The sequence below is a fragment of the Amphiprion ocellaris genome, chromosome 14 (genome assembly GCF_022539595.1).
Source record: "Amphiprion ocellaris isolate individual 3 ecotype Okinawa chromosome 14, ASM2253959v1, whole genome shotgun sequence".
Taxonomy (NCBI): domain Eukaryota; kingdom Metazoa; phylum Chordata; class Actinopteri; family Pomacentridae; genus Amphiprion; species Amphiprion ocellaris.
In genome coordinates, this window is record NC_072779.1 from 17,139,226 (window position 1) to 17,151,605 (window position 12,380).

Genomic DNA, 12,380 nt, shown 5'->3' on the forward strand with positions numbered 1-12,380 from the left:
GTATGTCATTCCAAAACATGAGATCCTCCATCTCTTACAGGAAGATCATCAGCTCACTGTTCATGAGCCGAGCAGGTGGAGCCACTGTTTTGTCAGGTTCCATTGCAGGCCTTGAAGGTGTTTCCCAGCTGTCTTTGCGGCGAGCTACTAGTATGAGAAAGACTTTCACCACAGGGGTGGCTGCTATCAAGAAGAAGTCCTTGTGCATCCAGATAAAGCTTCAAGTGGTGAGTAGAGAGGATGGAACAAATCAGTCAGTCGAATTTCCTCTGTCCACTGTTAACTATAAAACATTAGCAGTGAGCTGGAGGTGTATTAAGGGATGTCTGGTGCCATTTGGTACCACAATAAAACAAATGGGTTAATATGAAAAGCTGTAAATTTAGTTTGAAATCTACTTTGGGCATTACAGCATTCACAAATTGCTTAATGCCTCTTAAAAGAAAAGTGATGAGATGAAGGCTAGTAGTTGGGCTGCAGCCAGATGCAATGACATTAAGCCTGTTAGAGAGAGTAGCTCTGCTGCTGCTGCTTTTGCTTCCATCCCAGTCGCTTGAAAAGAATATTGATTCCCAGATTATGTTCATTGTCAAAAGTGGATCATTACTGGATCATTATTTTTTGGACTGAATTTGTAAGATGTGCGTTTTTGTCAACAGTTGAAAAACTAAAAGCCATGTCTTACATGGAGATCCACATTACCCACAGAGCTCCACCAGAGGGTTTCAAAGGCATATTACTTTTAAAGAAATCACCAAAATTACACTATTTTTTGTATCCAAAAACTGTAAAAGAATAATCGAGGTTTTTTTATGATTTAGTGCATTATAATAGTGTTAAATTTTTGAGTTGTCTCTACTTTTAACCATGGCTGTGCTGTTTCCATAGAGGCTTTATTTTAGTGGTAAAAAATTTGCCCACACTAAGTAAAAATGAAAAAAAAAACAACAACAAAAAACTAAACTAACAAACTGATTGGGATTCAGAGGGTTAGTCTATACCAAATACACACAATACTAATACACTACCGTTCAAAAGTTTGGGGTCATCCAGGCATTTTCAGATTTTCCATGAAAACTCACACTTTTATTCATGTGCTAACGTAATTGAACAAGGGTTTTCTAATCATCAATTAGCCTTTCAACACCATTAGCTAACACAATGTAGCATTAGAACACAGGAGTGATGGTTGCTGGAAATGTTCCTCTGTACCCCTATGGAGATATTCCATTAAAAATCAGCCATTTCCAGCTAGAATAGTCATTTACCACATTAACAATGTCTAGACTGTATTTCTGATTAATTTAATGCTATCTTCATTGAAAAAAATCTGCTTCTCTTTCAAAAATAAGGACATTTCTAAGTGACCTCAAATGTTTTAACGGTAATGTATATAGTAACACACAATCAAATGAAAGATCTAAATATTAGATAGTAAAATCTAATTTAGTATCTGTCTCTCAGTTTTGTCATGGAGTTAGTGAGTTCTTAATTGCCTGACTGTAGCCCTGTAGGTATTGAATAGTAAATGTTGCACTTATGAGGTTAATACAAGAGGTGTTTGCTTGGATTTCCTTGTAAATACAACACTGTCAGACATGTAGAGAACTTGACTATTTTAAGCAAAGAAGTAAAGCTACGGATTATATGTGGATACATTGCTGGAAGATACTGCATTGACCGCTGACCTGCTCCCAAGGGAGTCCCTAACTTTGCCCTGTGTTCTCCAGGATGCTCTCCTCGACATGGTGCGGAGATCCAGGATTCAATTTGTTCACTGCATACTGCCCAAGGCGGATGCCCTGAAGGCTCTGAGTGGATCCCTGTTCAAAGGAGGGGAATGTGAGGCTCAAGGGGAGAGTGGAGATCCTGGCTTAATGCAGCTAGATGTAGCACTGCTCCGTGCCCAGATACGTGGATCCAAGCTGCTCGATGCTCTACGGATCTACAGGCAAGGTGAGGCAGCTGCTTAAATCACACACTAAGGACAGGTTTAGAAACACACACATCCTTTTCCAATTGCATTAAAAAAAAAAGCAAAATTGACTTCTTTGTTTTTTTTTGTTGTTTTTTTTTCGCAAGGGGTCACCTCCAAATACTGCTTATACTGTAAAACATTTGCAAAATATAATGTTTTTCCTATGCCAACCTTCACAGGTTATCCTGATCACATGGTGTTCTCTGAGTTTCGGCGGCGCTTCGATGTACTGGCACCGCACCTCACCAAGAAGCACGGGAGGAATTACATCGTGAAGGACGAGCAGAGAGTAAGTCAATCAAGGAGAGAGCGAGTGAAATGTACAGCTCTGCCAGTGGCCAAGCACAGTGGAGATTAATGTTGTGAAGAGGCAGCTTCATTACATCTGCCCCTGATTTGTCAGCAGCCGACTCACAGAGAAATAAACCTTCATCAGAGCTATAGCTAATGACCTAATCAACATAACCTCATCACTATTGCGCCCGTGAAAGAAGTAAATTAGTATTGTGGCTTAAAAAGTGCTTAACTGCAGGCAAATCTACAAAATATCATTGCATTATATGTATTTATCGTCTTATATATTCGGGGAATTGGAAACTTACCGCAAAATTTTTCCCGGTACTGATGCTTTTCTACTTTGGTGCTCTTATTTTGAATTTATACCACAAGGATTGTACAATGAATCCTAGTTTGTGACTGATACTATGCATTAGTACTCTGCAAGCAAATTCTTAGTTGAAGCACAGTGGAGAAAAATACAAATATTTGTTTCTAGAGAGAAATGAGATAGAGAAAGTGAAAGAATGGGGTTAAGGTAGAGTATAACTCTTTTCCCCTGCGTTGGTGTATTGGGGTTGAGTTTCTGTGGAAACGCTGGCAAACAAAAGCCCCTTAGTATTCGTGGCAAACCTCTCCTGGTGTAATCTAGATGTGGTCTTTCAGGCTGCAGGCTCAAGTAGAGAGAAGAGACGGAGACAACAATACACCTACAGTGCACACAGGCCAGTAGATGGATAGGGAAAAGGAGAGGCTCCAGGATGGCTGATGGTGTACCTCTACACAGGATGTATGTGTTCAAAGCTGCAATGGGGCCAAGAACATCAGGGGGTCAGGACGAATCAGCTAGGAGCAGGGGGGGATTCTTGGGGACAAGTTGTAATTGGTTTCTGGAGGTTCTGAGGAGCCAAACTTTTCCTGCCTCAGTTTCAAAACAAAATCCAGTTGGGAGTGGATGTGAGCGAAGAGGGAAAACTGTGCTGTACCATTAATTTAACATGACAACTTAGGGGAACGGCGAACTACTGAACTGTTGCAGTGTCAGTAGAAGTTCCCACTGGATCCAGCTGTTGAAAGACTAAAGTGTGTGTGTGTGTGTGTGTGTGTGCATGTTTGTGTACATGTGCGTCTTTGCCCAGGCTGTGGAAGAGCTATTGGACTCCCTGGATTTGGAGAAAAGTAGCTACCACATGGGTTTGAGCAGGGTGAGTAATGACACCACATTTCAAACAAATAGGCAGCTTTAAAATGATTGAATAAATCTTTGCTGTGAATCACTGCCAGTTTCTCTCCTCTTTAAACTCTAACAACAGACCTGCAGTATACAGCTCCTTTCTTTACCCGTTTTTTTTTTTGTTTTGAATCAAACTTGCTGTCTGGGGAAGTGTGTCTTTCATTACACATGTCCCTCTTTGAGGTTTGTTTGCCTTCCTCTTTTGGAGTGCTGCCAAGCCTTGTCCCTTCTTTTAGCCAGTGGCTACCCGAGAGGCATGTCTTAACCCAGCCCGGCTGTGTGACCGTAATTTCTTCTTTCTTTTCAGGTCATTAGAGCAAATCTTAGCAAGTCTTTGTTTTTCACCATGACCGTTGTGTGGTAATCACTGTAAACACTGCTCAGAAACTCAGGTCTAATCCCATCAGCTGGAAAGTAGCCATCAGCCAAAAAGAAAATCAAAGGAAACAACATTGCACAAAACAGAGGAACTTATGCACTTAGATATATGCAGCGCACAAGGGCTTTTAAAACACATGACAGATGAATAGTTTGGTGGCAGTTTCACCAAGTGCCACACTTTTATAGTGTGAAATAGGCTCAGAAGTAGACAGGCACAGTTGGCCATTCTCAAAGCATTCCAGCCGCGCCTTAGCAACCTGTCTCACTTGCATGCCAACTACAACAACCCGGAATAACCTTACTACAGTAGATTCAAAGCCCTTGACAGGATTAAAAAAAAAACTGCTATTAGACATAGCCACATGTCATAAAACAGCACAGCTTTGTGCCACATGGATCTGATCTGACGATAACAGACACGTTATGCTCAAGCCCCACTAAGCAATTTGAAAAGTAATATTCATTGATATCACAGAATGCATCACTTCTCCCTACTGGTTTGCAGATTTCCCTACCAAAGCTGCTCCATCATTTCCGGCTTCTGCTTTGTTAACAGGTCACATATGGATCTGGCAATTTATAAAGCACTGGGGCTTGTGTAGAAAGACCTTGAGGGTGGAGACAGTTTTTCCTGTCATCATCCATCCATTTTAATACCTTGCTGCCATCATATCAAGAATTCTCTTGCAGTGCCTAATCCCTCTGAGGTATAGACAAGCCGTGATGTGACCTGCTTTCTTTTAGCTGTTTACCTGTGTTTTACCTTTGGCCCACATTAGAAACAGACAAGGCCGATTGTCCGAGATAATAACTTAATCACAGCTTTATCACCTAGATAAGGCTCTGTTGTCTGTGGATTACACTGTTTCTTATTGATTTGTTACTTCAGCGCATTTATTTGCTTTTTAACTCCCCTCTGTTTTATTTTTGCTCCTGTGCTTCACATTAAAGCACCACCCCTACATCTAATTTCCTCTTGGATAAAATAAGCATTAATTGGTCTCGACATAATTATTATAATCTTGCCCTTTGCTAATAAGCATTTGTGTATGACTGTTTCTTGCTCTAGTTGTTCTTCAGAGCTGGCACCTTGGCTAAGCTGGAGGAGCAGAGGGATGAGCAGACCAAGCGTAATTTAACCCTGTTCCAAGCTGCCTGTAGGGGTTACCTGGCTCGACAAGCCTTCAAGAAGAGAAAGGTAGGCAAGACATCACGCTGAAATAAACAGCTCAATCTGAAGTTGGCGTGAGCTGAAAACACCAATGATATCTTTAAAAAAAATCAGTGAGGATGTATTTATCAAAAATTTCATCTATCATCATTTGAATGTGAGAAACTCAAATATACGTTTGAAATTCAGGTAAGAAGCAGTTATAAAATAAATGTGATGCTTGCAAAAATTGAATAAAATACCAAGGTCCATTCAGTTGCACAGGATGAGCAGGTGAAGTAGGTCAAGTTGGTGAAGAATGTGAGCTTCACAGTTGAGAGCTAATTTTAGGGCCTGTTTGCTCTTCTCAGGGGGTAGATCTAACCAGCTCTGCTGTAAATCTTCAACTAATTAGAACTAAGTTCTTTAAATCTATTGCCCGTACCCCCTCCCTCCCTGTAATCCGTCCAATCAGCTCCCCCAGGGGAATATTTGATATTGACACGTCCATTTCTGTTGCAATATACCCACCTGCTCCCCTTCAATGCAGCCTTATCAAACAGGCTGCTGACTCACACACCCATCTGCTCCACCCATCTTCCATTTTTCTCCCAGCGTGTGAGAGTCCAGCTCTCTGGACCTCATACATGTCCTCTTGTGATGTATGGAGCCCCGCAGTACTTCTCCCTCTCTGTGATTACTATTTAAGTGAATGTGCCGCTTCAGCTGTCTTGTGATGAACCAGTAGAAACAGAATCAACATCGCCGCTTTTCGTCCACTACGACATGTTGTTAGGGAGTAGATATCTTGTTCACTTGTTTATGAATCCAGTAAAGCTATTATCTTTGCAATAAGGTAGATCAATAGGACCTTTTATATTACTGGACTTCCAGCTCTCCTCTGTTATTACTGCTTTAACCACGAGAGTTGGTGATGGATGCTGGTTTCAAATGGGGAACTAATGTGTTTTCGTTAGTAAGTTCAAAGGTCATTATTCACACAGTAAAGCAGGCTAAGTGCCTGGTGCTTCACTATCTGCCAAAACTTAAAAGAAATAAACAACAAGAAACTGCTCAAAATTGCTAGGCAGCTCTGCAATTACAAAATCCATTACCAAAGAAACAATTTTTCTTTCTGGCCCTGTATGCCCCTTATATCCTGCAATCTATAATAGAAAGATAGGACTTTATTTCATCTTAAGTTTATTGACCTCAAACTCAATTCAGGTTGGAAAGGTTACATGTAACATGCAGTTATGTTTGTGATGACACCTACTGCAGAGCCTATCAATTTAGGGGTAGAAAATTACCCATTATGGATCATTATTTATATATACACAACTAATCAATTGGTTCTTGCCATAGTATGGATTCTAACAGTTGTAAAATAGGGATGTCAACTGTGTACCAACCTGACTTCTGCACAGCACAACTGATGGTCCCAACCCCATTAAGAAGGCAAGAAATTGCATAAATTAACTTTGACAAGGCACACCTGTGAAGTGAAAACCATTTCAGGTGTCTACCTCATGAAGCTCAATAAGAGAATGCCAAGAGTGTGCGAAGCAGTAATCAAAGCAAAGGGTGGCTGTTTTGAAGAATCTAAAATATAAAAGCAGTTTGGACTTATTTCACTCTTTTTTGTTTACTACATAATTCCATACGTGTCCATTCATAGTTTTGACACCTTCAGTGAGAATCTGCAATGTAAATAGTCATGAAAATAAAGAAAAACCATTAAATGGGAAGGTGTGTCCAAACTATTAACCAAAAATCTTAATATTTTGTTTGAACTCCTTTGGCCCTGATAAGAGCTTGCATTTTTGGTGCCAGTGTTTTTATGTTCTTCTCAACAGTCTCTTTTGTTATTGAGGTTCAGATAGTTTCTAGTTCTTCTCAGAGACTTGTTTTGGATGAAATTTTTGCGCAATCTATTTTTGAATTCAATAAATCCGAGATCTGTTCAATAGGATTCAAGTATAGACTTTGGCTTGGCCAATCCATCAATTCCAGTACTTCAAATTCCTTTTTCTTGAACCCTTGACTAATCAGGTTCAGTCCAGAAGGGATTCCATGATGCACCAAGATGTTGTGGTAGACCTTCTTGTTCATGATACCATCCATTTGAACAAATTTGCCCATTCCGTTTCCACAAATGGAACCCCATACCATAATAGAATCTCTACTGTGTTTCACTGTGGGTGCAGTGCATCTAGCATCAAAATGTTCTCCAGCTTTTCTGTGGACATAAACACAACGATGCTGACTGAAGAGTTCTAACTTGGACTCATCTGTCCAGAGTACCTTCTTCCAATCACCTACAGTCCAGTGTTTGTGCTCCCTGGCAAATTTGAGATGTTTTGGATGTTTGCAGGTCTCATTAATGACTTCTTAGCAGCTATCCTTCTCTTTAAGCTTGTTCCTTCAGTTGTATGCTCATGGTCATTCTGGAGACTTTCTCCGGTTCTGATCTAGAAGCATTAATCTCTGCCTGAAGATCATCTTCGTTCTGTCTCTAGTACTTAAAATCTTGAGGCGCCTGACGTGTGCTTCAGTTTGTTTCGGCCTCTTCAATGACGGATTTTGTAAGTACCAGTCTCTGCAATTAAGCCCAAGACATACTTGACCATCACTGTGAGAACAATTTATGTCTTGTCCTATTTGTCTCAAAGATCATACAGCATCATGAAGTGCTTTAATTTGGACTCTGTCTTTCTCAGGGAGTTCCCTACGCTTCATCATCTTGAACAGGAATGAGGAATTTCAAACTCAATTCACGTTTTTATACCCAAATTTAAGCCAGCACACTAGAATTCTCTGAGAAGTCAGAAATTAATCAAGAAACCACAAGAAAACTATTTTTCTGTTCAGGACTGCAAGCAAATAACTGTAATTTGGCATCTCAATCAAAAATTAATGATGTGCCCTACTATTTTTTTTTTTTTGCTTTTTATAAAACAGTAAATTTGAAAATTCATGTATAGCAACAATAATTCTATTATAACATTAAAGATATCATTTTGATTAAAGAGCTTGCACATAGTCGCAGATTATCCATTACAGAAACATAAAAACAGAAAATATTTTGGTAATCAGCAACAGAGATAGATAGATAGATAGATAGATAGATAGATAGATAGATAGATAGATAGATAGATAGATAGATAGATAGATAGATAGATAGATAGATAGATAGATGTGGGTGTAATGTCTTACTGAGAGTGAGATGAAAGAACTGATACTGCTGTCAAGTCTGTACAGCAGACAGTTACTGCCAGCAGCCAGTTATCTGAGGTTAGGACTTAGGACTGGAAACAAAGGGAACAGCTTGGCTGACTCTGTCTAAGGGTAGTAAAATATCCTTAATGAATGCCAAGAAATACTCTGGCACACAGCAGCCCCCACCCCCAGGCTAGACCACACTGGCCTCGATGATTTCCTTTGTTTCCAATCTTTGAGCTATGCTAAGCTAACAGTCTTTTTATTGGAGCTTGTAGTTAACAGACAGTTATAAAAGAGGTTTCAATCTTCTCATTTAACTTTGGACAAGAAAGTGAATACTGTAAGCATTTCAACCCCAAAATTGTACTCCTTTTCTCTTTCTGACATCTTGACTAAACTCCTGTATTGCTGACAATGCTACTTCTATTAAAATTTGTTAGGATCCCCCCCCCCCCCCCCCTTTATGTAATGAACTGACTGAGCAAAAAAAACCCATCCTCTTAAGAAAAGTATAAATGTATACTCAAGTATTTTATCATTCCAACCAGTAGAAACTGCTTATAATACTGATAAGCTTTTAGGGTAAAAAAAAAAAAAAAAAAATGTCATTGGGATAATTTACAGTATTGATGTGTTGAAAAGCACAGTGTTATGTTTCATGAACAGTCAAAATGGATGCTTTAGGAAAACTATATTGAAAATACAGGTCCTAAAGTACAAACTCAATGCAACAAAAGTGAATACACCTGTGATCACTGACACAGAGTTTGAAACCCTGTGATCACCAAAATACAACTGAGTATACCTCTTTCCAATTATCCAGTTATTGCATGAGCATCAGGTCCTTCTTGGTTTAGATTCTGTGGGCTGTGTCTATCTGCATATCTACATCATGAGTCCACATGGAAACGATTTGCCCGAGGAACTGGAAAATCTGATATTGTGACTTTAGAAAGATGTAAAAGAATGCAGAAAATTTAATGAAAAACTAGAAATCAATGGATACACTGTGGCAGTGGTATTCAGGAGATATAGGATGGGCCATAGTACCATTATTTAGAGTGGTTGCCCTGTTAAAATGGCACCACAGACAGTGCACTACTTCCACAATCTGGCTCTGAAAACAGAAAGACTTCAGACTTGGCACAGGGGTCATCAGTGGAGATTGGAGACAAATGAACACATGAGAAGGCCCTTGAAAGAGGGCTTTCAGAAAAAAAAGCAAAAAAAAATCTCACAATTTATTGCTCTTTGACTTTAAATTGCATGATTAAACTTTGGTAAAATGTGCATAAAGAAGCCTGATGAGTACAGGGAGCACTTGGTTTAGTCCTGTGAGACCTAGATAAATTTGTTCTGTGCAGATAAGGTCTAGCATGTTTAGCACGAACCTGGTCAGGACTACTGCAGTAAATCTGGTCTTCAGAAGCATGGCAGAAGGGGAATATTCCACTCTGGTAACAATCCAAAAGACACTGCCAAACTGTTAAAAGTGAAGAAGACAAAAGTGAAAATGCCTTGTATGCCAAGTATGCTACCTGGCTTGAATTCAATAGAACATTTTAAATGCAAAGGTAGAGCAATGTAACCCGTACCAGCAAAGGGCATCTGAAAAAATTGTCTCTGAAGAACGGCAGAATATCTCTCCAGCAATTAACCACCATATATTTCATTAAAAATAAAGTTGGACGTGTGAAGTATTTAAAAAAATCAAAGATTTGAGTATCAGTATTGACCTTTGTTGCACTGAGTTCATACTATAGAGCCTGTATTTTTAGTACAGTGAATCTAAACAGTTCATTTTTAATTTTACATGAGAGCAAATATGGTACCATTTTTAATTTTGAATCATTTGACATTGAAATGATATTGACAGAGGTGTACTTCCGTTGCATTCTGCATGTCTAGCCTCAAGATTTTAAGTATTAGTACCATGCAAAGATACATTACATGGTACTGTAGATGTGTATGCATTTAATTAATCCATTCATACATTCATGCCTCAGGTAGTAGGATCATATTACAAGTCATGCCAAGTAGTAGAATTTCTTAAATTTTTTTTGCATGTTACATTGTAAAAATATGTACTGTATATGCATAAAAACGCTTTGAACATTATTGAATTATTGGGTCAATGTCTGCAGTCAAGTGTGTGAAATAAATGTGATAATGTGCAACATAATGAAATCTGAACAAAGGTACAGTACAGCGCCAGAACAGATTTGCTTCCCCTTTCTACCCTTTTTGTTCTTTACTTCTAAAGCAACTACAGTACGCTAGATTTATTACTATTCATCAGTTTTTATGGAAAATACGGTCTCTCCTTGCAATGATTATCTGAAGGGCATTTTTTCCCTGCTGATTCTCATTCTGTTTATATTATTCCTGACTTAATTAGTCAACACCAGAGTTGGAGAACAGATGCAGGGCTGTGGTGATTTCCATCTCTCCCTGTCTCCACAAGATTTACAGAACATGGTGCGGTTGATTCTAAGAATAATCATTGTATAATAACATGCATTTGCACCCTCGCCGTTACCCTGATACCCCTCTGTGAAAACTGATAGGGCTCCATTGCCTCTTGCGCTGTTTGAAGTATCCAGTCTTAGGTACAGCAGATGGTAATTTGCCTCTGGAACAGTGTGAATGAGTTCTGGTGAAGTATCTCAGACACTTGCTGCTTGATGTATATGGATGTGACAAGAAGTCACAAGTTCCTTTGATTGATATTCCCTGGCATGTTAACCTTGTGAAGCTGTGCCAAGCCCATGTGACTTTAAATGACAAAACCACAATTTTTCTTGTTTTTTTTCTTTTCCTCTTTCAACTGTCTCCTCAAGGGGACAACCTGACATTTTAAAAGTCTGTTATTTTGCCTCAGCAGGCACTTACCGTATTGGGAGTTTTGTCCTTCAGGTACCCTACAAATGTATTTTTTTTTCCAGAAATATTTGCATTGAGTCAGTACACAGCAGCACGTATAAGCTAGGTTTAACCTCAACAGCTCAGGAAAAGATATACCCTTATCAGACAGGGGATTCAACTGGATATCTCATTCATGTGAAACATGCAATCCCATATGCCATTGTAAAGGCATGGATATGCTCAGCATAAAGATACATTTCTTTTGTGTAGCTTTTCCATTTTTAGCCCAATGTTAATGTGAACAGCAAGTATTTAGCTCTTGAAATATATTTGTATTTCAGGATTTAAATGTTATATGATAGTTTAGGGACAACAAAATGACAAACCACAATGTATCTATATAATCAGAGCTATTTCATGTAGAAAAAATCCCCTGAAACTGAGCTTAAAGCGTTTGCTTCAGAAGTGGAATCAAAGTGACATCAGTCAGTGCTTCAGTCATATATTGCAGCACTGATACAGTACATCCTATATATCTGCACGTACGCACTAAAAGCACGTTTACATGTTCAGAATATTGAGGAACAGAATAGAACACATGCTTTTTGTTTCTTAAGCTTGGTTCACAATTGTAATTCACATCACACGCTCTTACAGTTGTCACACCCTCTTAATGTGATATGAATACGGAAATGTTTATCCATGGTGCTCATGTACTATAATCTTTTGTTTGTTTCCTTTTCATTTGAGACTAAATATGACAAGTGAGACCCGTTCAAATCTTCTGTCAGAGATTTGCTGCATTTTGCTCCACGTTAAGGCTTTCACTGTGTGACAAATCCTAATTGGTCGTGGAGAGTACCTTCAGGGTAAAATGTACCTGATGCTGAGAATTGTGTTGCTCTAATTGGGTTTGCCCATAATCTGCTGCTGCTAGAGAGCCTCATGCATAAGCAGCATGGAAATCGTGTAATACTTGGAATTAGCTGCCAACATGTTTGATTTAATTAATCAAAAATTAGCTTCCAGCCTTGGAACACACTCTGCAGAAACTCTCCAGAGGAGGCTGGCAAGTCCTGAGATATCTGCTTGCCCATACACAGGCAATATAGCACAAGAATGAAGACTGCAGTGTTTTTCAAATGCTGCTCATCAGTGGTGAGGATGATACGGCAACAGTAGATGAGTTTCCCAGAGTATTTATTACAGTGAGAAACTGAGATTTCCCCATTTTTCCATGGACATGTGGACACTGCTGCCATGTGACAAATGTG

General features: G+C 39.2%; 1 protein-coding gene across 9 annotated transcripts in view; it reads left to right on the top strand.

Moving 5' to 3' along the window:
• The window catches only part of LOC111571749 (unconventional myosin-XVIIIa), a 57,560-nt gene that overhangs the window by 21,630 nt on the left and 23,550 nt on the right, over window positions 1-12,380 (top strand). For all 9 annotated transcript variants that reach the window (XM_055017063.1, XM_055017065.1, XM_055017056.1 and 6 more), the window contains 5 exons: window positions 41-227; window positions 1,731-1,956; window positions 2,158-2,267; window positions 3,394-3,459; window positions 4,939-5,067. In XM_055017063.1, coding sequence (XP_054873038.1) covers window positions 41-227; window positions 1,731-1,956; window positions 2,158-2,267; window positions 3,394-3,459; window positions 4,939-5,067 — 718 coding nt within the window. The remainder of the gene's footprint in view (window positions 1-40; window positions 228-1,730; window positions 1,957-2,157; window positions 2,268-3,393; window positions 3,460-4,938; window positions 5,068-12,380) is intronic.